The sequence below is a fragment of the Nesoenas mayeri genome (genome assembly GCF_963082525.1).
Source record: "Nesoenas mayeri genome assembly, chromosome: 10".
NCBI lineage: Eukaryota > Metazoa > Chordata > Aves > Columbiformes > Columbidae > Nesoenas > Nesoenas mayeri.
In genome coordinates this window covers 4,926,913-4,950,731 of record NC_137560.1, presented here as the reverse complement: position 1 = coordinate 4,950,731, position 23,819 = coordinate 4,926,913, and the positions used below count along the sequence as shown (strand labels likewise).

The 23,819-nt window shown below is 45.6% G+C and overlaps 1 protein-coding gene across 1 annotated transcript in view; it reads right to left on the bottom strand.

Annotated features, from left to right (window-relative positions):
- Positions 1-20,699, bottom strand: part of FGD3 (FYVE, RhoGEF and PH domain containing 3) — a gene marked incomplete at its 5' end in the record, with an annotated part of 103,941 nt that extends 83,242 nt beyond the window's left edge. Inside the window, one exon of the mRNA XM_080350424.1 lies at positions 20,552-20,699. Within this exon, the coding sequence (XP_080206550.1) occupies positions 20,552-20,699 (148 nt within the window). The remainder of the gene's footprint in view (positions 1-20,551) is intronic.
- Positions 20,700-23,819: the final 3,120 nt, after the last annotated feature.

Sequence of the window (23,819 nt, the reverse complement as noted above, 5' to 3'; positions counted from 1 at the left end):
GAAGGGAAGGGAAGGGAAGGGAAGGGAAGGGAAGGGGCAGTGGAAACCCACAGGGTGGGCCACAGAGCATAAATCTGAAGCTCCTTAAAATGAGCAGTCACGAACAGATGAGCAACCCAATCCTTCCAGCTGTGCACACTGAACTACATTCCTGAGCAAAGGTCCACTAATGAAAATGACCCATCCCCAATTTTCCTAAGATTAATGTTAGGACAGATTTCAAACACAGGTGGACCTGCCAACATATATACTGCAATTTTACTAACTGATCATGGATTTTATCAGGGGAACATTATAGGAAGAATGTGCATAAATCCATGAGCTACACACACACACATCTAAAAGCAGAATAGTTGCAAGACGTATTTTTAACATCTGCTAGGCAGATGATAACCAGGTCTTCAGCAGGAACTATCATTCCCCTTCACTTCTCCTGTTCTGCTGGTTTTTTGCCCTTTACTAGCTGGCCAGAGAGAGTAATAGGTTAAATTGCATTAAAATAGATAAGGTAGAATAGACTAGATGAGATGGGGTTTTTTTATTCATTTTTACTAAAACATAAACCAAACAAAAATACTGGCATTGAATTTGAGATTTCAAAATTTCCCTGTGGAACATCAAGTTTTCCAAGATTTTATGCTACTCATCAGAAAAGGTAATTTCCAAGAGCAGAACACAGCACAGAATGCTCAGGACTGTGCGGAGATCCTGCAACCCCCTGCACAGGCGCTGCACCGTCCCCCACCTGCACCCTGGATGCTGAGTATGTTTAAGTGCAAAGAGTTTAGGTGGAATTACATAAGTTTCTTCTCATATTTCAGTGGAACCTCTTGTGTTCCAGTTTGCACCCACTGCCCCTTGTCCTGTCACTGGTTGTCACCAGAAGAGCCTGGCTCCATCCTCCTGACACTCCCCCTTTCCATATTGATCCCCAGGAATGAGTCCCCCCTCAGTGTCCTCTTGTCCAGCTCCAGAGCCCCAGCTCCCTCAGCCTTTCCTCACACGGGAGATGCTCCACTCCCTGCAGCATCTTGGTGGCTGCGCTGGACTCTCTCCAGTAGTTCCCTGTCCTGCTGGAACTGAGGGGCCACAACTGGACACAAGATTCCAGGTGTGGTCTCCCCAGGGCAGAGCAGAGGGGCAGGAGAACCTCTCGGACCTACTGACCACCCCCTTCTAACCCACCCCAGGTACCATTGGCTTCCTGGCCACAAGGGCCCAGTGCTGGCTCATGGTCACCCTGCTGTCCCCAGGACCCCCAGGTCCCTTTCCCCTATGCTGCTCTCCAACAGGTCGTTCCCCAACCTATACTGGAACCTGGGGTTGTTCCTGCCCAGATGCAAAACTCTACACTTTCCATTGTTATATTTCATTACATTTTTCCCTGCCCAGCTCTCAGCCTGTCCAGGTCTCTGATGGCAGCACAGCTTCCAGTGTCAGCCACTCCTCCCAGCTTGGTGCCATCAGCAAACTTGCTGATAGTGCACTCAATTCCCTTGCCCAAACCCCCAATCCTGGGAACACAGCCTGACACGTCAGATTGAAAATGCTTCTGTTACATATCTGTGCACACTGTGGCTTCTTTACTCATCACAAATGGCATCAGAAGAGAAACAAGAATGTTGAGTAACTCGGAGAGAGTTACTTGAACCACTAATACCAGGTCACAGCCACACAAGAGCTGCATGGGATCCAGGGCCCCAGAGTGGATCCCGCTGAGCAACGCAAACCAGCTGCTTAATACATAAAAAAGGAGTTACAAATAACTTACCTGCAAAAACAAGTAAGGCAAAGCCACAGATTTATGTGCTAGCTACTTCAGTTGTATTATTTCAAAGATAAAGTAAAAAAAAAAAAAAGTTAGATTAATCTTTAAGCTATTGAATTAGAACACCGGTGAAGCGCATTACTTCCAAAATCGTGGTGTAACAGATGACATTGCTTAGGCACAGGACCTTAATCATTCGTTCAGCAGAGAGTAAAGGAAAAGACACAAAGAAAACAAAAGCTGCGACAAAATAGGTTATTTGTCAGGAGGTGGATTACTTCATATAAAATTATGTGTTTTACTCACAAAACAGCCACTGATCCTTTTTATGCATCTATAAACCTCTTAAACACCCCAGAGTTCGAACTGGAACAGCTAAACGTGACCCAACTTGTACTTCTCTAATTACGAATTGTTTCTTAGGATGAACAGCAGTGAGAAAGTGCCACAAAAGCATTGCTGAGATGAACACGGTGCGGCCGAGGCTGCGGATGCAGCCGCCTCCAGGATGGGCAGGAAAGGGCCTGAGCCCCACTCCTCCTTCACCTGTGGGTCCGGGTCGATAAAAACACATCACCCAGAACCCTTTACAACATAGTATTTTATTGACTTCAGAAACATTGTGTCCTGGTTTTGTTAAGAACAAGTTTCTCTTTTATTGATTTTGCCTGTCAGCTAAAGCTTCATATTAGCTGCATTTTCCTGCAGAACCAGACACATGTTTTGGCAAATCTAGCAATGAAATGCAAACTTATTGATAAGCATGGATGGACATCTCGCCAGAGGGGCGACGAGAAACAAGTGACCAAGAAACTGACCAACTGTGTATAACATCCCATTCACGTGAATAATTCATATAAAATGGGAGATCATGAGGATCTCGTCCCTTTTCCCTATGGCCGACATTAGGAGAGGACCTTGCGAGTCGTCTCTGCGAACTGAGGCCAGTGACAGGCTGAATCCAGCTCCGCTTGGCTGCAGAGTCCAGTCCAGGACTTCGGGTGCCGGCTCTGCAGTTGCTGAGACTTTCAAGGTTGGTTTTGTATATTTTGTATTATTTTCTCTATTCTTATTAGCAGCATTAGTAAAACATTGTTAATTTTTTCCAACTCTCTTCTCTCTGTCCTTCTTTCCCTCCCGATCGCCTGGGCTGAGTGGGAAGGGGGGAGAGGGAGGGGCAAAAGGGGGAAGTGGGGGGGAGAGGAGGTTAACAATACATCTGCCAGGGTTTGATTGTCACCCCGCAATCTAAACCCTTGACATATTGCTACAACAACATTTTCTGGCACATATATCCACTGTTTCCTACACACACAAAACCAAGCTAACACCAGAATTTAGTCCTCCAGCTCATCACAGCGTTGCTGCTCAGCTCTGCGTTGGTACAAACACAACAACCTTCCCTTGGTTTCACATCATGCCTTGCTCTGCACGGACAGGTACGTGCACAAGAACACTCTGCATTGCCAAAGATAGGTCTGAACTATCTACATATTTGCAATGTCTGTCACTGTTGTGGTAAAGCCTGTCAAGGGACCAGAGCTCCACCGCAGAAATGGTCAGAATGAGCAGGGTGAGAAGGGCCTTCCAGGGCCTGTGCTCCCTTCGCTAACCTCTCATTCCACAGCGGTGTCATTGCTACTAACAGCCCATCAAAAGGTGATGGTGATTGTGGTTTTAATCTACTGCACAGCTTTGTTCAAAGCCTGTATATAGTTTTGTTCAAAGCCTGTATAAAAAACTCTCCCCTCAACTTTTTCTTCTAGGAAAAGCCCAAGTAGAGCATATAAGCATTTCTGATACACATCCCTAACATTTTACAAGTACCATATGAAAAGTGAAAATAAAAAACCACTTTGAAATAAAATGCTCTGAATTTCACTCTCTTTCTAAATTAACAAAGGAATAGATAATTTCTGATACAAGACCACTCATCTGTCTCATCTCTAAGCATCAAGTGTCATCTGGTGGATTGACACAGAACTGCACTGAAATAACCTGTCCTTACAGCAAACTGTACTAGGTGAGTAAAAATAAACAAATTAAGCAGAGATAATATTTACCTGTGACCTCAGAGACGCAAATAACCAGACTACAAACCTCTATCAGGTGCAGGTGTTTAGAAGAGGATCAGCCATTAAGACTCTCATAACACATCTAGGGATTTGATGGACTTACCCCACTGAAATTCAGGAAACTCGAGTTATTTATGATTTACTGTCCAAAAGCTACTAAAAAGCATTCAGAAAGCAACTAAGAAGCTGTGTGTCAGCAAAGACATCAGAAAAACCTTAGTCAAATTACTACTTCTTTTTTTTGTAATGTAACCTGAGATCCGGAGCTTTAAATGAAACCAGTCACCTTTGGTGATATATCAAACTGTTCTCCCTCATGGGAGGTGGTGGGGGGAAGAAGAAGAAAGAAATCAGATGCCTTAATTAAGATCAACAAGTATGTTTCATTGCTTTAAATAAAAGAGCAATCACTGAGCTAGAAAATGAACTTCCCATTTATTTTCTGTGCCTTTTAAAAGCACATTCTGGCCTCCTCTCTCTAATACCTCTGACATAATGATTTAAATAAATATACATCTCCTTTGTTATCATTGAAGTAAGAAACCAAGTCAAGAAGAGAAGAGAAAGAACAAACCCCTAATGCATTTGAGGAAATAAAAACCCAACCTTTGCCAGGCTCACCACCAAATGATTAACCTCAAAGTAACTGCACCCCTCCAAAAAATGTGATACTTTAAAGACATTGATCTTTAAATACGTTATTTAGCAATCTTGATAAGCCAGCCGTGGGGCAGATACCTTTTGGGAAACATTAACACTTTTCATCTTCCTAAAAATGTGAATCAAGTTACAAGGTAGAAAAAAAAATCTTCCCAGCCTTTCAAACCATTTCATTGCTGTGGAAGATCATGGCTATTGATGGCACTAAAGCACCTTTTAACTGGTTGAAATCACAGCAAAATCTGATTGCCATAGAAAACAACCCAGCCTCCACAACATGGTCCTGTCTGCCAAAGTCTACGGAAGCTGGAGTCCATCAAGTTCAAGTAATTAATCCAAAATTAACTCGATGAGCGAGGTACACCGTTTGGATACACAACCAGCCCACACTCCTCTGACAGAAGAGGCAGTGACACAAGGAGAGGCAATGTCCTGGTTTTGTCAAAACCAAGACTCTTTTAGTGATTTTTCCTTTCAGCTAAGTTCTTCCAAGTATCTTCTAATTAACTGTATGTGAGCACACCCAGTGCGTACCAGCAAACAGGCGAGAGCTCACCTAAAAACCCTTCAAACACACCAGGCAGATGCCGGGTCCTCAGCACCAGTTTCCTTCCATGGATTCACTTCTATAGGCTGCATTTATTGCTGATGGAGACACAGCCAACAGGAGCTATTTTTTATTTTCTTTGATATATTTAACCTAAATGTTTTACCTAAGGAAAACCTACTGCTAAACCTTAAAACCTAAGAATACATGTCAATAGGGACAATAACAAGTGGAATTGCTTCCCACTCCTGAACCGGGAACAAAAATGCTGCAAGAATTGTTTATATGACTCCCCCTATTGCTGCCTACAGCTACCTGAAAGGAGGTTGTAGCACAGAGGGTGTCGGTCTCTTCTCCCAAGTAGTAAGTCATAGGACAAGAGGAAATGGCCTCAGGTTGCACTGGGGAGGTTTAGATTCAATATGAGGAAAAAATTCTTCCTGGAAAGGGTTGTCAGGCATTGGAACAGGCTGCCCAGGGCAGTGCTGGAGTCACCATCCCTGGAGGGGTTGAAAAGGCATTTAGAGGAGGTTCTTAGGGACACGGTTTAGTGCTAGAGTTGGGTTATGATTGGACTCAATGATCCTGAGGGTCTCTTCCAACTGAAATTATTCTTCTCTTCTCTTCCATTCCATTCCCCAAACCCAGTCTTTTCCCAAATCTGACACAAGAGAGAACCTACCACTGCAGCAGATTTTTAAACAAAGTCCAGGCTATTCAGGAGGAGGTGAGGGCAAACTTCTCAGCATGGATTTCTAATGGGCAGCACCCGCTGGATAAATTGTTTGTTATGGACTGCTCCCCTGTGCATCCCAGGTCACAGCTGCTCTTGGTAGACGCCGATGCCAGGAGAGCTTATCCACCCGGCTGCAAGGGAGACTCTATGCTTACACACTCAAAATGAAGTTGAAACCCTAAAGGTTATCCAAAACACCAGCAGACCCAGTTCTTCATGCAAAGAGCTGCCTGGCTAGTAACAAGCTAGCCTAGATCCAACCCCAGCTTTTGGGCAGGCTTAAAGCTGAGCCTCCCAAGACCAGCAGTTTCCAGCCAGTTCAAATAATCTAATCCTTTTTTTTTTTCAGACTCCAAATAAAATCCTCAACTGCCCCAGATGAGGTAAGGAAGAGACAAAATACTGTAATACATCAGAGGAAACAAAGCCAATCCTCTTCTCAGCTTTCTCAATCGCTGTCAGAAATCCAACTGTGCTGACAAAGACCAAAAAGCATTACCTCAAGGCTCAATTCAAAGGTAGCTGATTCACAGTCAGATTAAAGCGCATGTACTGTATGCTAACATCTAAACATTCAGTTGTTTAAATAATACAGTGTAAGTCAGTACTTGAAACAGGCCAAGTTTCTAGTTCTCCTGATTAAAAACTGTGAAGCAAGTGCAAAACATGGTCTGCCTAACTGCAGACAAACCTGACACAATGGTCACACCTCACCTCCCAGCAACCTCCAAGTTCCACACCAGTTGTTTTGGGTGAAATCTAAAAACACTTAAGGTAACTAATGAGGTTAAAATATTTAATTAAAAAATATATATATAATAATCAGTATACTGCCCCATGAATGTACCTCTGGTGCTCCAAGGTAGAGATACGGTCTTGCTATTAGTCCTAGTAGGATAAAAAGCTCCTAACTCCGCACACAGGATAAGAGGAGCCCTCCTCCACAAACTGCAGCGCAGCAACGGTGCCAGAACCAAGTTGTGTTACGGCTCAAGGCCTCAGAATGTCTTAACACAGTGCCAAGTAAAGCCACTTCAATGCAGTGTCTTCATACCCCATTAGGGATTGCAAACCCTGTGTTTAGGGGCATGGAAAGAAGCTGAGAGATTTACGAGAATTAGCATGGCTATATCTAGAGTTTCCTACAACACCCACTTTTTCCAGTAGAGATCTATGGTCTTCTGAGGACTCAATTAAATGCCAGTTTTTTCAATACAAACAGACAGAACTCTGCCCCAGCACCAGCTTCTAGGTAAAGAAATCTTCTGACATACATCGTCCAGATTCCTTAAATACACATATTTCTAGCATCGCCTGTACTGTTGGTGGCAAGTATGCTGACAGTACAGGGGCAACTCAGGCTTGAACGGGGGGGCGGAAAGGATCCCTACTGGTATTAACAATTCAGAGCTCCCTACAACACCAGCCAAGTAGAGCTCCAGAAATGCAGAAAACACTTCTCTTAGACTCAATTAAGCTGTTACGAGATGCCAAGACAATCTCTGCTACCACTGTGACCTCCTGCAGAACACCTCGAACTGCTGTAGAGGACTCCCCATTCAATAACATCATTGCAAAGCTCCTTTCTCTGACAGAACCCAAATCCCCCCACTTTCCAGCATCCGGCACCTTACTTTTCCCACAGCCCTCATAAGTATTTCTGTAACCCCTTGAGCCACTAATCATAAAACATTTTATATTCACCACAAGAATGACAGATACCTTTGCCTGCTGCAATTTTTCCTCGTCTCCCAAGTTCAAAGAAGCCTAGTCTTTCCAGAGGTACCCAGGTTCTTCATAACCAAAGCTGCGACTGGAGCCTCTTCAACTCATTTCCATTCTAATGAACTCACAGTCATCGGAGTAAGAGGAAAATGAAGGGGGAAAGAAAAAAGTGTTGTTCCTACTTCTATTTTCCCATTGGAACAGAGGGGTGTAGCAGACAGTAAACATTTGTCCCTGTCATTTCCTGCCCTGTTTGACCAAAGTCCGTCATGCCACCTAAACGATAAAACCCATATCAAGCCTGTAATTAGAGAGTGGAAAAGACAGTAGGAAAACAACCTATAATAGCCTGTTTTCTTTCCTAATGATATTGATATGTTGAAGAAAATCATTAACTGTTAAGCACGCTAGATTTTAAACAATGACACTCCTTTACTATCTGTATGCTCAAACACTTTAAAAATAATCTAAGGATTACTCAACATCTGAACATGAAGGAGAAAAACCCAAGCCATGGTTTGCAGGGAAGTCTAGGTTTGGTTCAGGTCTCTTGCAATGTAAGCCTGAGCAAAATACATATACATTTTCTTACAAAGCTGCAAGGGAATAGACTGAATTACCATGAAATCAGAAGAATCCTTTTTTCCCCCTGACAAGACACTGGTAAATATTTTATCTTCTGCTGTACTGGATCTGCTTTGTACCGTAGGCTGCCTACAGCACTAAAAAACAAGCATCAGCGCTTGTTTTTGAAGTGTCATCCTAAAAATCATGAAACTAAACACGACTGTGCAGAGAGTAGAAAGTATTTCACTGTTTATAACACTCCTGGCTATGATATAAGGCTATGGCGTGCCCCAGCTTACAAACACTGAAAACCCACTTTTAATAGGGGGTTAGCCAACCTGAATTCAAAAGATAATGTTCCTTTTCTAGTGGCAAATCCATCCGAGGATCTGGTGACACGCATTGCAAACTAAAGCTGAGCTTGTATGGCCAAGGACCTGCTGTTTGCCTGAACTGGGACGGAGGTATTTCACCCTGTGTACAACAGATGATGTTATTTTCAAAGGCCTTCTTAAAAAACTAACACACACGCACAAAACCAACCCACCCACACCCCAAAACTACTACTTGTAATGAAGATTTTGCCATCCTCCCCACCTCGGCCACCCCGGCCGTACCTCGGCCTAGTTCAGGCCGTCAGGCTCACAGCGCCTGGCTGCAGAAGAGAGCAGAAGGAACGCTCCCAAATTTGGAGGCTAGCAGGAAGAAACAATTCCAATTTAAACAGAAATAGTTATTTTTACATAGTAGGACAGAGGTTAAGGGAAGGAAGAAACGGTGTTTGCATTATCCTTCTGGAAAAGCGACTGCGCCAGGAACGGATTGGGAAGCAGGGCTGCCTGAGGGAGCGGGAGCTGCCGCTTTGGACCAAATATTTAGAAGACAATTGTCAGCGCTGAAAAACAGTCTGGAAGGAAGGATGTCAGATTCTTCATTGCTCTCAAGAAGGGATTGTACTGCAATTTACCTAACAAAAAACCAACACCACAACCATATGGAAAAGCCCACCACATCCTACAAAACCCAGACGAAAAACCATACAAGATTTAATTTCAATAGACAACAAAAACTTAAAAATGTGTTTAACTTGGTTTTAGCCCTTATAGTCAGACTACACAGAGGACAGATTTAATGGGTGGGCCTAAACAAAGAACAGCAACACTGACCCCGTTAGACCAGCTCCAAATAAGAGAAGATATGTCGATATCTTTATTTAATATGCTACATATTTCACACAGGGCACAGCACCAAATACTGTCATTATCTAACTTACACAAACACTTCTAAGCTCTCTAACATTCTGTTTGTAGAAATCCATAGCTGAGACTGTGTTACAAACCCCACATAAATCAGACCTTATCACGACTGCCCTTAAATAATAACAAGGCAGAAAAAATGCAGACTTCCAGTTTTTGTTGTTTTCTTGTTTAAACAAACTAGCTCAAATCCTGCAATTGTGAGATCCAGCACCGAGTTCTTAAAAATACATTAAATGTATTTTAAAAGGAGAAAAATTAATAAAAATCAGGCACTATAGTTTAATCAATACCAGCAAGTCCAAACGAAGGCTCCACAAAGCATTTTGAACAGGTCAGCTAGGTGCAAGGAATGGGCAAATTCAAAGTGTATTGAAGTGTTGGCTAAAGACACAGCAATACGTTTTCATCATTAAAACCCAAAACCAATAAAAGAGCCAAAACAAGGAAGTGAAACAATCTACACACAGTTTCTGAACATTCTTAACATACAAAGAACAATACTACTTGCTAAACGCAGTTCTTACAAAGAAAAAGCTTGTGAATTACATTACTCTGGACATAATACACAGCATTAATTACACATTCATTCAACAGACACATTTCCACAAGTCTATTACCCAGCCATGATATCATCTAAAACCACACATAATAAAGAAGCATCATTTTAAGCAGAACTCTGCGTATAAATCTAACAGTAACTTGAGCATCCCCAACATTTTCCATCCGGGCTCTCTTTCGGATAAGCATTTTCCAAACAGATTCCTGTCTCTACAGCCACGCAACACGGCTGATGGACACGAGTCCTGTGCAGTTTATCCACCGACATTGTACGACATGCAAGAAGAATGGCGGCCCAACCTCGGGCTGCTCACATGCGGCTTCATCTTGCTTCATCCTCTGTTAATCCCTTTAAATACGACCTCCCCTCTATATCTGACAGCAGAAGCACGAGGGTAAAAAGGTAAAATTCCTTTGGGTCATGTCTTTAAACAACAAACTTGCTGAAACACTAAAAACCAGAGCGCTCTGCGTACTCTGCTCATAAGCGAAATAACTGAGTTTTCTCTTTTGCATCGTTACGCCAGACCGAAAAATAACAATTTTGATTTTGAAGTGTGCCATATGGCTCTTCAGCACGGGGACACCACTGCAGTCACGATCGTCAGCTTAAGAAAACGTAAAGCACCACCAGATTTTCAAGTCTTTAAAATAAAATAAAAAGGAAGTTACGGAATCAAGTTACAGCTGAACTGCTCCCCTTTTCTAACTATGGGAACTATAACTGCTCCCCTTTTCTAACTACGGGAACTATAACTGCTCCCCTTTTCTAACTATGAGAACTATAACTGCTCCCCTTTTCTAACTATGAGAACTATAACTGCTCCCCTTTTCTAACTACCTTTTAACATCCTAATCGCTGTTTTTAAAAGACAAACTTCAATTATATTCCACCCCAAAAAAAAAGTATTTTAAGGCTTTCAATGCAAATGACGATTTTGCAGTATTTTTAGAAACTATGGCGCTTGACTTTTAGATATCTTTCATGCATTTCAAAAGATAGATCAACATGAGAAATCGATTTACTAATCAAATGGACATTAGATGAAGCCTCAGCTTTTTTTTCCCCACTAGGTAGTGAAATAAAAAAGGCAAAACTCAGTTTTGAGCGTGAAGCGCCTGCTCTGCAGGGAGCGCCGGGGATTCCCCGTAGGATGCACAGTTCTCGGGAATGACAGCGATGATCATTTTCATTAGTTATCGTATCACCACACCCAGAATTCTGCAAGCTACACCCACATCCTACACGCTCAAAAGTCTGATTTAACACTGCAGATCACTTCTTTTCCATCACAAGATAGAAGAACGTAAATTCTAAGGGGGAAACAAACCAACAAACAAAAAGCAACACCAAACACAAACAGGGAAACAGCAGCACAACTACGCAGCTATCAAAATGCACTCGCATGACCCATCTAAATCTCAAGGTTTCGGATTTAAAACCAAGTTTCAGAGGGAGGAAAATACAAGTGTGCATTTTTGCAATCTGGCCACCAGAAGGATCTGAAGATCAATGCTGAGCTGGCCTGTAACTGCGGCAACTTGGTTTTTATTCATTTTAATTAAGGACTGTCAGTCAAGCAGATGCCACAACAGAGACACATCTTGGAAAGAGATGTCAGCAGGACTATCCTGAAGGTACCACGGAACTGCAAGATGTTAGGAGGGGCGAGAGACAAAAGCACTGAGCAAAGGAAACAGCAAGAGGGAGCACATGAGGTTCCACTGTGCTGGGGCCCTGGAGTGGGACAAACAGGTGACCAGGACTCAACAAGGAGCTCGAGGTTCCTCCGGTGAAGCTGATGGGATAAATCAGGAAACAGGAGACAGGATAATCTAATTTGTTTGGCAGATTTGGAATATATTCTTACAGCAGCCGCTTGGGAGAGCCAAGCAATATAGGTGCAAAAGCAGATGTAGTGGAAATCAAATAGCCAAGTTTAACACCTGGGTTCTCGGGGTTTAAGATCTTTAAGAGCATTTCACCAAACCATTCCCAAATTACAGACACCATCCACAGCTCCTGGGTTTCGGAACCTCCACCGAGCAGAAAATCCAACATGGCCCTGGTGCCAGAGATCACGACACAAGATCCTGCACCACTTTCAACAGCGGGTTTGCCTGAAACCTGATTCAACAAGGAGGGAGGAGAGCAAAGGGAGCGCCCAAGTAACTTACCCACGAGTTTTTGATTGCTTTGGGAGAGCCACCTTCAACACAAAATGCAACATCCTGCCTGTGGACACTGCAGTGGGGCCGAACATCCGCCACCTCCCCAAGTTTATTGTCAAAATACATTTTAACACTTTGAACATACAAATGAAATAGGGGCACCACTCTGCATATATTTTCTCAACAACTAGAAATGAACTTTTTTTTAAGAATATGTACTAACAACCCTAAATCTCTTACTAACCATAAGAAAATTTCTGTTTCAGTGAAGGCTGTAACTTCTGCAAGTTTATGAACCTTCATGCTTTAAGACACAATCCAATTTTAAAACAATTGGGCATGAGGGTAAGAAGAGGGAAGAAAAAACCAGAACAAATCCCAAACAAACAAAAAACCAACCAACCAAGGACCCAACACAAACCAGACCACCCCCTCCTGGTGCCAGCTATGCCATAACCATTTGCTACATGTTCTCCACAGCTGAAGCGGCGTTGTAGCCAGGGGCAGAGCTTGAACACAGGATGGACCATTAACACAACAGTTCCTTTCCCCTCAAAATTCACTTCCACTGTTTCTTTGTCCTAACAAGAGGATTAGCAATTTTTAAAATAACTTCTGGGACTTGCATGGTCTGGGAAAGAAAAGCATTTAAAAACTCAGGCTATCCTTTCAAGTGAATAAGAAAAGCATCTGTTCTGCATTCCAAGTGAAGCCGCTTTTTTGACTGCACAACCATCAAAATCAAGCAGCTGTAACTCAGATCAATGACCAAATTCCAACAACTCCAGACACTATGGATTTCTTAAATGTTATTTTTTTATTTTACTATTTTGAGGAAATCTTGCTCTCCCATAGCTGCGAACACTTGCACTTCCATTAGTAAACTAGGAATGGCAAGGCAAGACATGTATTTGCTCAAGTCGAAAAAATGATTAAGAAATTCATTTCTCAAATGCATAATAATTAGGGTGGGATTGATATTTGGCTCTGCATTTTTACAGCTGAAAAGGAGGCTGTAAGAATCTCAACAGCGATTAGCAAGGCAGATGCAGGAGGGCTCGTCAGGCAGCACCGTTTGCTCCTCCATGGGAACCCCCGTGTGAGCGCAGGACCGTGCGGGCTGAGATCTCCCTCCAGGCAAAACTCATCCACCCCCAACCTGGGGCTTCGCAGATATTCAACAAACAGGGAAAAAAGGGGAAAGAAATTTAAATAGAAAAACCATATCTGCTACTTCAATGCAAACTCTAACGGTTCCAACATGCAGCTATACGCTGCTACAGCCTGGGGGACAGACCTTTAATCAGTGTAGATTCAGCCACAGCTCCAGCAGAACCGTGTCAACCAACAGTACAAGTTTAGCTGGAGGGGCACAATCTCTTTTCTGTCGAATTTAAGAGGGAATGCAATACCCAGTTTGGGCTGGCTCACACGCTCAGCTCTCCTATGCGAGTGCATGCTCCCGGCAGCTCGTCCTCGGCAACGCTGCAGCTGCGGGACATGGCCAAGGGCAGAGCAGGACCCTGGGGCTCCACACACAGCCCAGCGTTGCACTGGACATCACTGGATTGGAAGGACCTTCCCAGCTCCCCCAGTGCCCCCCCTGCCATGATCAGGGACACCTTCACCAGCTCAGGTTGCTCAGAGCCCCGTCCAGCCTGGCCTGGGATGTCTCCAGGGATGGTTCATCCACCACCTCTCTGGCCAAACTGGGCCAGGCTCTCACCACCCTCAGGGCCAACAATTTCTTCCTCATGGCCAGCCCGAATCTCCCTTCCTTAATTTAAAACCATCACCCCTTGTCCTGTTGTTAGCTGCTGGGGAGAAGTGAGCGTCCAGCCTTTGCTGAGGCCCACCATGAGAAACCTCCCACAAAGGCTGCGAGAATGGAGTTCATCATCATCCTCTTTCTTTCCTAGAAATCGTGCAGCCAGCACAGGGCTTGCTGTTGGATGGCAACAGCAAAATCCAGAACACAAAAACACAGGAGGCCAAGACCTGGTGGTATTTTCAACCACTGGTTTTGGGGGAGATCACTCCCTCCTGTGCCTCAGTTATTCAGTTCTCTGGAACTCTGTACCCAGGCAAACTGTTCATTTCTGCAGTGTCCACAGCTTATTTTCAAGCATTGTCTTGTACAGGTTTCCTCTTTTACAAATTTCAGGTTTCTTAACTAATTTTGACTTTAAAACCCTCTTTCTTCAACACGTCTTTCAATGCTTATTTTTTTGCATTGTACTCACCAATTTTCCCTTCTTTTCCATTTTAGTCTTCCCTTCAAGTGGCCCTTTCACTTCAATTTTTACACACACATTTTAATTTGGCATTTTGAAGACATGGGTGAAATTCAAGTCACAAGCGCCCGTCAGATACGTAGGGCCAGTGGCAGGAAATATGGTATCTCTGCAAATCTTATTCCGGAATGAGGCAATGTTTGCAGAGTGACAAGCAAAATACACTGAACAGGTGATTCCTACCAAACATGGTTCAATCATATTTGGATGCTTCTTCAGGCTTCCTTTCTCCGCTTTTTCCCCAGCCCCAATGTTTGGTACAGTAACTTTCACCTTGTCCCAACCTCAAGGCCCAATATGATTGCTGAAGTAGCAAGAATCTCATGAATGTAAATATTTGCTCAGGGTTAAGTTATCGAGAGAGAATTTCTGCTCAGAGCCTGCAAGCTCAAAGAGAAAGAACAAAAAGAGGCCAAGAGTTTAAGAAAACTGGAGCCCAGTGTTAAATTCCTTCATTATAGTCCGACACCTGCCTGCTTTTCAGAGGGCTAAAACAAACACGAGAAATCTCCGGCACCCAAGCTGTCTTTAGATATCTCTGGGACTACCAGGCTCTTTGGACCTTTAGAAATCAAATTCTTTAATATGAAGGTTGAAATGAATGAATATGAAAAATCACCATCCAGATTGCCATGATGACACACACAGATGTGGGGGCTGCTGTACGCTGTACCCAACTGCTCCGTCCATAGAGGTTGGGCTTCCAATAACAGGCTGACGTCTCACCAGAGTCCAAAGTGTGTTTTAGCCTTTCACATTCATTAACCAGCTCAATGAGTACCGTAAATTAACAGTAGAGGCAGGTACACTTAAAGCAGTGGCCCAGTGCAGAATATTCAAACAGAATATTCAAAATGCTTGAAGAGAGAAAAATGGCAAACATAACGCAAAATTTATCCATTGAGCAGTCCAGCTTAAAAATACTGTCTCTGTGAAACTTCATTAAGACGAAGAATTTCTAAGAAGCAGCATCAAATCAGTCTCTGAAGAACAGGAGCACGGTGTGCATAAGAAGGAAGATATGAAGGCAGAGATGAAGGTGAAGGGTGTAGAGAACAAGTCTTATGAGCAATGGCTGAGGGACCTGGAGGGTTCAGCTGGAGAACAGGAGCTGAGGGGAGACCTTCTGATCTCTGAACTGCCTGAAAGGAGCTTGGAGCCAGGGGGCGTCGGGCTCTGCTCCCCACGAACAAGCGCCAGGAGCAGAGGAAACAGCCTCAAGTTGCGCCAGGGGAGGTTGAGGTTGGATCTGGGAACAATTTCTTCCGCAAAGGGCTGTGGGGCATTGGAACAGGCTGCCCAGGGCAGTGCTGGAGTCACCAGCCCTGGAGGGTTGGACAGATGCGGAGATGAGGCTCTTATGGACATGAGGCAGTGCCAGGGGTGGGGTAACAGTTGGTCTTGATGATTTTGAGGGTCTCTTCCAACCAAAATGGTGCTATGCTATGATATCTGAAGGGTTATTTAGACATCCCAGCTCCAAGGTAGGAATCTCAATCCTCTGTTAACGGATCTTCTGGAGGTGACGAGTTGATGAAATCACCTCTCTGAGCCCCAACTGGCCCCTGCAGGGAATCCTGCACCAGAGGACTGAGGTTATGCTGTGTCAACAACCTCCTCTCCCCAACCTTCCTGCCCAGTTCCCCACCCAGCCCTCCCACAGCAGCTAAATCACTGGCTTTCTGTTCCACACCAGGGTCTTAAGACTGGCCAAATAATACGAAAAGTGCAACCAAGAAAACAAGGAAGCCGGTAATACCAATAAAGCCTGAAATACATAATTGCATTTCACAGAAAGACAAAAATAGCACCAAAAGTCGGTGACGGCAGAAGAAAAAGCAGAGAGAACAGCATTTTGAGAGGTAGTGGTCAGGGACCACAGAAGCAACGTGCTTTAAATAATGCCTTTTAAACCCAGTAACTGAACCCTGAGAAGCCAGGTCACAACTGCACACCCCGGGTATTTCTGCTAGAAGTGCATGGTGACCAGTGCCAGCAAAAGCAATGGCCATACCAACGAGGGAAGGGAGATGAACGCCAGGCTGCCGCTCCACATAGCACCACAGGGGAGGGCACCAGGCGTTAGCGCTTCTCCTCTGCGCTGGCTGGAACGGCATTTGCTCAATGTCAAGGCAGAGCAAACACACTGAGCTTCAGTACCAGAAACCCCTAACGACAGCCAGCACAGATAAAGTGAAAAGCCACAAGCTGTGAAATAAAATTCAAAGACCTATAAAGTTTTTAAGACACAAAACGCAAATATAGTTATACAAAACCTCGCTTTCAGGAGACGGCTGTGGAACGGGAACGGCGTGAGTAGAGGGAGAGGCAAAAAGTTTCTCTGGAAGCACTTTGCAGTGTACCTCCACTATTGTTCCACCAACAAAGGCCTTCTCAGATTTCACTGCTCATAACCTCCAAACCAGCCAGAGTTTCGTGCCGGGACTGCCTGCCTTCCAATTACTGTATGCTCCAGAGAATGCACCGCTGATCCGAGAACATCTATTCCCAATTTCATGGTGGATTTTCACAGCGAAGGTCTGGGGTCCTGTGCTCGGGGGAGCCGGGTTTGGTGCACAGTGGGGAGCTGGAAGAGGTTGGCAGAGGACAAGACAATGAGACCTGAGAGCTGGTGGTGGGGACACGGCTGGAGAGCAGCCACAGCACATGGGAACCACCCCAGGAGCTCAGAGATCCTCACAACTTCTCTCTGCCCTCTCTCTCACTTGTACCTTAGGCTACCTTATTTCAGGCTATCTCAAACTCTCTGTTTCTACACCTGAGAAACATACGAAGTTGTTGTTTTAGTTAAAGGGAACTTTCAACCCGTTTAGAGAATTTGGAACAAGAGACCTGTTTTGCAAACGGTACCCATATTCATCATTATGCGAGAATCACAAACCAAGGTCTCTCAAGGGAAATGTTCATTTTCACATTAAAATTTGATAACACTGACAAAAATGAATACCACAGTAGTTATCACTACTTTTAATCTTCCACACTGTTTACCCCACTCAGACCAGTTAACATCTACATAATCAATAGCTCAAATCTCTACCACAGTATCTGTAACCAGTCCTGGGAGCTAGAAGTATTTATTACTTAGGCTTTATCAGCCACCTCTTTTAAACACTTTCAAATTGTCCAAGTTTTCATTCTTTAATAAATGAAAAACATTTTAAATGTTTACAAAACAGCTTGAAGAAGAAAATGAACCTTACTCAAAAGCATTTTACAAGTTTATAGCTTGAGTAGAAACCGGTGTACAGTCAGAGGGGAAACAAAGCATTAATCACATTGTTGCATTTAACTCTCCATCCTTTCAATTCTCATATAAACGACTTGCTCATACTCACTAACCAAAGCAGGACCATTTGCAGATATTACTGATGTCTGATAATCTTAACAAGATCTCTAAAACTAAAGAAAAAAAAGGGTACAATTTGAAAAAAGTATCCATTCATTATTATTGAGCTGGGTTGGTAGTGTTTTCATCACTGCAATGCAAACAGTGCACACGTGAAAAATTAGCACCTTGGATCCTGACTCCCCAGATCTCCCCGGTACCCCAGGGTTTGACAATGCACTTCCACTGCTCCTGACCTAACACGGTGTTGCTCGTCCTGGAGCGTGCTACAGACACTCATCCCACACCATAAGTCACGAGGACCATCACCACTCTATTTCAACTCCACCATTTTACTGGTTTGACGGTAACATCTTCTCTTGCATCTCTGAGACACTTTAAGATCAAACAAGCAAGTCCCAACCTCCTCACACCACCTCAGTTGATGTTTGGGGGACATCCACAAGAACTCTGTGGCATTACCACACTACATTAGATTTCCTTAAGGAAAAGGCAACCTGCTATCAATCCCGTCGCTCTTCCCCATCTCCATGGAAGATACCTGACAGGTATCACCTGTGCATTTGGAAAGAGGCAGAGCTCCTCCGGGACAAAAGAGTCCTGGCTTCATTTTCAGTGAGAGTTTCAGACATACATTTAAATGCAGGGAGCTGCACCAAAGGGGACTGGACGAGGGCAATTCCAGCTCCATTCAAGATTGATTCGAGCCAGGACTACACAAGCAGGGCGCATTTGATCACAGTCATAAAAGCAACCAACCTCATCCTCTACAAAGCTTCTGTTAGATCCCCTACTCTAGGCGCTGGAACACTTAATACAGAAATAACTCTCACTGAAGGCTGCCACAGTCAACAAAACTACATAATCACACCCAGCGTGGGCTATGTATCTATCTACAGGCACCTAATACGAGAGCCCCGGGTCCTTCAATAACCAATGGAGAGAGAGGCTGCTAACACTGGTGTTCCAGCTCCTGCAGGCTCCATCCATGCGGGACGACCCGTCTCCAAACTTAATGTACTGAAGATGGGTACCCGAGTAGTTCCAGAAGTCAGACTGCGTATCCCTGGATCCAGGACAGATGGGGAACCCCAGCAGGTCCGCAGCTCACCACTGTCTTTCTTGGCTCAACTCAACCATTACCTACCTCAGAAGCAGGGTAGAGAACTTCCATTTTTTCTAAAATAAGGATGTATTTCTTGAAAAGAAGGAATACCTTTAAACCTAATTTCATTTTTAGCATTTTTTCCACCTTTACTAAGGTAAGGAGCATAAAAGATAAAGAATTGGGTGATAAATGAGCTAAATCAGGAACGGAACCAGCCTGCTTATTTCAGGGTAGGATTTTATAAACAAGCTCTGCTAGTTCTGAATATGAACTGCATAATTAAACCATCCTAACAGTACTGTGAAAACTAGCTCTCTACTAAAAATAAATTTCTTCAAAAGAATGCAAGAATACTTTTATCGATGTATTTGTCAGCATACATATCGCATTTACATTGTGCATACTCCTCCACTTGGACAACAAAACCAGTTTTGGTCATTAACAATTGCCAATAGTCTCTTCTGCTCCTCGGTGCTGCTGTGTATCAGGCACTGCAAGAAGTGGTTAGTCCCAGATTCTTTTACATTGCCATTTTCCTTTGTGTTAAAATTCCCTAAAGCTTGCACGAGAACTAGAGTATATCCCTTTAACATAGTTTAACCACTCCTAATATCTGGAATGGAAAATGTGACTTAGGTACTGAGGTTTATAAAGCAGCTACCATGTATGCAGCCAATCAGCCAATTTTCTAAACATGAATCTCATAAGCTTTTTTAAAGGTTTTTTTTTTTCCTTTTTTTGCATGAGAATGTGGGGCTTGCAAGAGACAGCCAGCTAAATGCAGCAGACCATTATAGCTCAGAGGTTTCCAATTTGCAACTAGAAATGGTTTACATTATAAGTCCTAACAGCTCCAAAAGGTATTTAAAAAGGAGAGCGTGGAGAAAAACTTGGCATTTCGTAAGTGCCCAAACACGGATTGGCAGGAAATAAATTTGATCTGTGCATTTAATAACAGCCTTACCAAAGTAAGTGTTTAACAGAACTGGTTTTATGTGGTTTTAGAAGAACTAAAAATACATGTACACGGCTCGGTGCCGTATTTACTGGAAGGCGCGGTCTCGGAGCACTGTCAGGGGTGTCCGGGCCCGCAGCGCCCCGAGCCCCGCGGTGCGAACCCGCAGCCGGCGCTGCCCGCGGCGGGACCGGAGCGTTCGGCAGCCCAGCCGAAGAGCTCGGGCCTAAAGAGCGCTGGGACCCGCTGACAATGGGTTCGCCTTAGACACGCCAGCTCGCTCATGGCGGGGAGAAGAAAGTTAAGCGTCGCCGGGATCTGTTGAGGCGGCTCCGCTGCAGCCCGGCGGGGCAGCCTGATCCCCGCGGCCCCGGGCCGTGCCCGGCTCCCCGCGGCGGGCGAGGGCGGGGGGAGGAGCGGGCAGAGCCCGGCAGGAGGGCCGTGGCGCCGGCAGCGCCCGCCGGGCGGCGAGGGGAGGCGTTGGGCGGCGGGGCCGCAGCACCGGGCGGGCCGCGCTGCCCCTCCGGCCCTCGCACACCTGGAGCGGGGCGGCCCGCGGGCCCCACCCTGCCGGGACCCCCGCGCTCCCCGCGGCCCCTGCCCGCCCCAGCCTCCGCTGAGGAGAGCGCCTGGCGGGCGAGCGCGGAGCTCGCACGGAAACCTCTCCCCGGGGGCGAGGGGGGCAGCGGACGCGCCGCCGCCGGGGCCGCTCCCCGGGCGGGCAGCGGGGCCCAGCGCGGCGCGGGGGGCGCAGCCTTACCCTCCGGCTCCATCTGCTCCCGCCGCCGCGCTCCGGCGCTCCCCGAGCTGCAGCGCGTTGGGCCGGGCGGCGCGCCGGGCTGAGCGGTTACAAAGGCGGCCGCCGAGCGAGGGGGGTGGGTTTCCTCTCCCTCCCACTGCAGCTGCATCGCGCCATGAGGCGCCGCGAGCGGGACAAGGCGCCCCCAAAGGCGGCGGAGGCGGGAGCTGCTCCCGCCGCCGCTCGGGCCCGCGCCGCCCTCCCCTCCCCGGCCCGGCCCGGCCCCGGCGGCCAGCGGGACACGGCGGGACACGGCGGGACGGACCGCGGCGGCCGCCGGGGGACCAGGTGCTGCCCCCGGTCAGGGGCGGCGGGGAGAAGAGCGCCCGCCTGGTCTGGCGCTTCCTCAGGCCGGGAGGAGGGGGCACTGCAGGCCGCGGGGGCGGGGACGGAGAGACCCCCCTCCTGCCGCCTTCCCGCCGGCCGGCGAGCGGCGCCGGGAAGGGACGTTCCGCGCTGGCGGAGCCGAGCCAAGAACGGCCCGTGCGGCAGAGCCGCATCCCGCGCCGCGGCGAGCCGGGCGGGCCGGCCCGGCAGGAAGGGGCGCGCGGGCCCCCGGACACCCACGCACCGCAGGGCGGTTCTCCCCGGTTCGGTGGTCAAGAAATACGAGGCGTCCCCAGGGCAAAGCCCGAAATCCCATCAAGAGCAACAGGCAGGGAGGCTTCAACGGGCTACGGCGCTGCCACACCAGCTGTCGCCTTTGGAGCCAAATGCGGGGCGTGTGGCCGCGGGCGCGTGTCCCGGTGCCGTGGGTGGCTCCCCGGGCCGCCATCCTCCCCCTCGTGTACGTGTCAGAGCAGTTCAGATACAAGCCCCATTGTGTGGTCTCCTCAGACAACCCAACCTCTTCCCACCTGCCAGAAGCCCCCCCCAAGCCATAAGGTCTTGTTGAAAGATGCCCCTGCCCCCGGCTATCTGCCTCGGACACGGAGCAGGACTCGCCAGGGAACCGCGGTGGGACCCAGGACGGTGCCATCTCTCCTTCCACAGAGGCTGCGCCGCAGCCAGGTGGAACCTGCCCTTCCAGGTGAGCCACATGCTAAAAGGACAGCTTTCCGACAGTTAGGATCTTCAGCTCCTCGCTGCAAAGAGTAAATAATACTGAGCAAAACAAACGTATTAAGCTCAAAAGCATATACCAAGCAATCTAGCTTTGAAAGAGCAAAACAGTGCAGAAATGTCTTCACAAAGGCATTTACCTTCAGGGAAAAAGTGCAAAATGGCAAATTCAAAAGTTAACTACCTCAGGCTTTAGTCTATGGGTTTTATTACCCAGTAATTGGTCATTGCTCCTTATCTTTCCCCTGAAACGTCCATCTTTGATGTAGGTCCCAATGTGGAAATACACCTTTGGGTAACTTCAATAGTGTGGTGAAATGGAGAAACATGTTTGTAACGAAATTCATAAAATGGATTTATTTGGCACAATTATTCCAGAATAAAAGTGTTCTAGAGTAACACTATGAATAGATGTAGTTAAACTAGAGTAAGAAAGCAGATTTATCAATAATGTACCAACCTGGATTTCTTGATGTTACTTTTGAAATCCTACCTGTTACTTTCAAAATCCTACCTCAAAGCATTAATAGACATATACAAATTTAACATACAACCAACTGCTTTAGAGGTTAGACTCCCCGCATTTATTACTGTCCAAAATGGTTATAGCTCCCTAAAATTAGTCCCGTCCTTAGCACCATGAGGCAGGTCATCTCAGCAGATCTGAGCTTACCAACTATTACTACACGGTTATCAGATGTAACGGCTCTTCAGCAGTGGAAACAACGATTGCTATAAAATTACTCAGGTTCTTGTCTCTCAAGAAAGCCAGGTCCATGCTATAAAGTATAAAGCTGAGACAAAGCATTTAAGCATATTTGTTACAGCATCAGAACACAAAATAATGTTATTTAAAAGGATCAGTTGGTGTCCTGTCCAATTCTTTCCCCACCCTCGCCAGCATTTTGATTTTTGGTTGCTGTTGTTTTTTTCTAGAGAATTAGAGCATTTTTCATTGTAGATGCTCTCAACTCTTGCAGTCTTGGCATTTGCAGTGTTTAATGTGTATCTCTGACCAGAATGAGCTGAATAATTCTGGGGGAAGTTTACAATTCAAGCAAACGTTAAATTGCAGCCATTACTTTTTGCCAGTTAAGACTGTAACAAAGGGCCAGTATAAGTTTCTCCACATCTAAGAATAAGCCATTTCTTCAACCAAGGTAAATAATTTGGAGTCAGAGAGCAGCTTTAGTAGATAAGCAACAAAGAAAAGAGGGGCTCTTTTTTGCAGCTTTGCTAGGGATTTGACAGAATAAAAGCTACAGGGAGGTTAGGCTGACACTACCAGCAGAAACCAAACCAGTACAGATTGGGGGTTAGAACAGGAAGGTGTTTGCTGGGACACTGTTTCTGAACCGAGAGACATCCAATCCGTTAAAAGCATGAGGAGCAGAGCCTGGGATTGTGCTTTGCAGCACAGTTTATGACTCCTGAGTAAAAGCCCAGGACTCAGCCTTTGACTGAGTCGCAGGCTCTAGATCCATATCCAGCCCTTTCCTCCTAACCTGTCTTGGGCCCCCAGCTGTTTGCCTTTGGTGTCTCATGAAGGAATCATAATAAGAACAAGTCCTTCTTGTCCACATTTCTCTTACCTCTGCCCTTCTCAGGCTTAATTCCCCAGAAGCCAAAACTGTTATTAAATGGAACAGAAATTGACTAGCAATCTTCTGCATTGAACTGGATCTTTCTGAGCACCTTAAGGTCTTGGTTTTATTATTTGCAAATGCAAATTACCCTTTGTACCCAGTACAATATGTTTCTTTAAGCTCTGAAGCACTGGGCAATGTCCATTGAGTGTGGTCTTCATCGCGAGGTGTTTTTTATTGCTTTCAAACTCTTGGTGTCAAATGCATGTGTACACAAGAGTAACAGAAAAGGGTCACTAAATGCAAGGTAAGCAGTTAGTAAAGTTCACACAAATATGCATTCTTTCTCCCTCCAAGAAGAAAAAAGTTGCCTGTCATATCACATTAAAATGCTTTCTCAACTTATTCTCCCCCCGTCAGGCTTTGCAGTTCAATAAGTAAAGATAAATCTAAAGAGGGTAAAAATAACCTCTATAGATTTAATGAGACATTGAGGACCAAGAAGCTCAGGCTTTGCAAATAGTTGGGTTTTGTCTGACATGCTTTTCATGTACAAGATGCATGTTGTGTCCTCTTCCGGA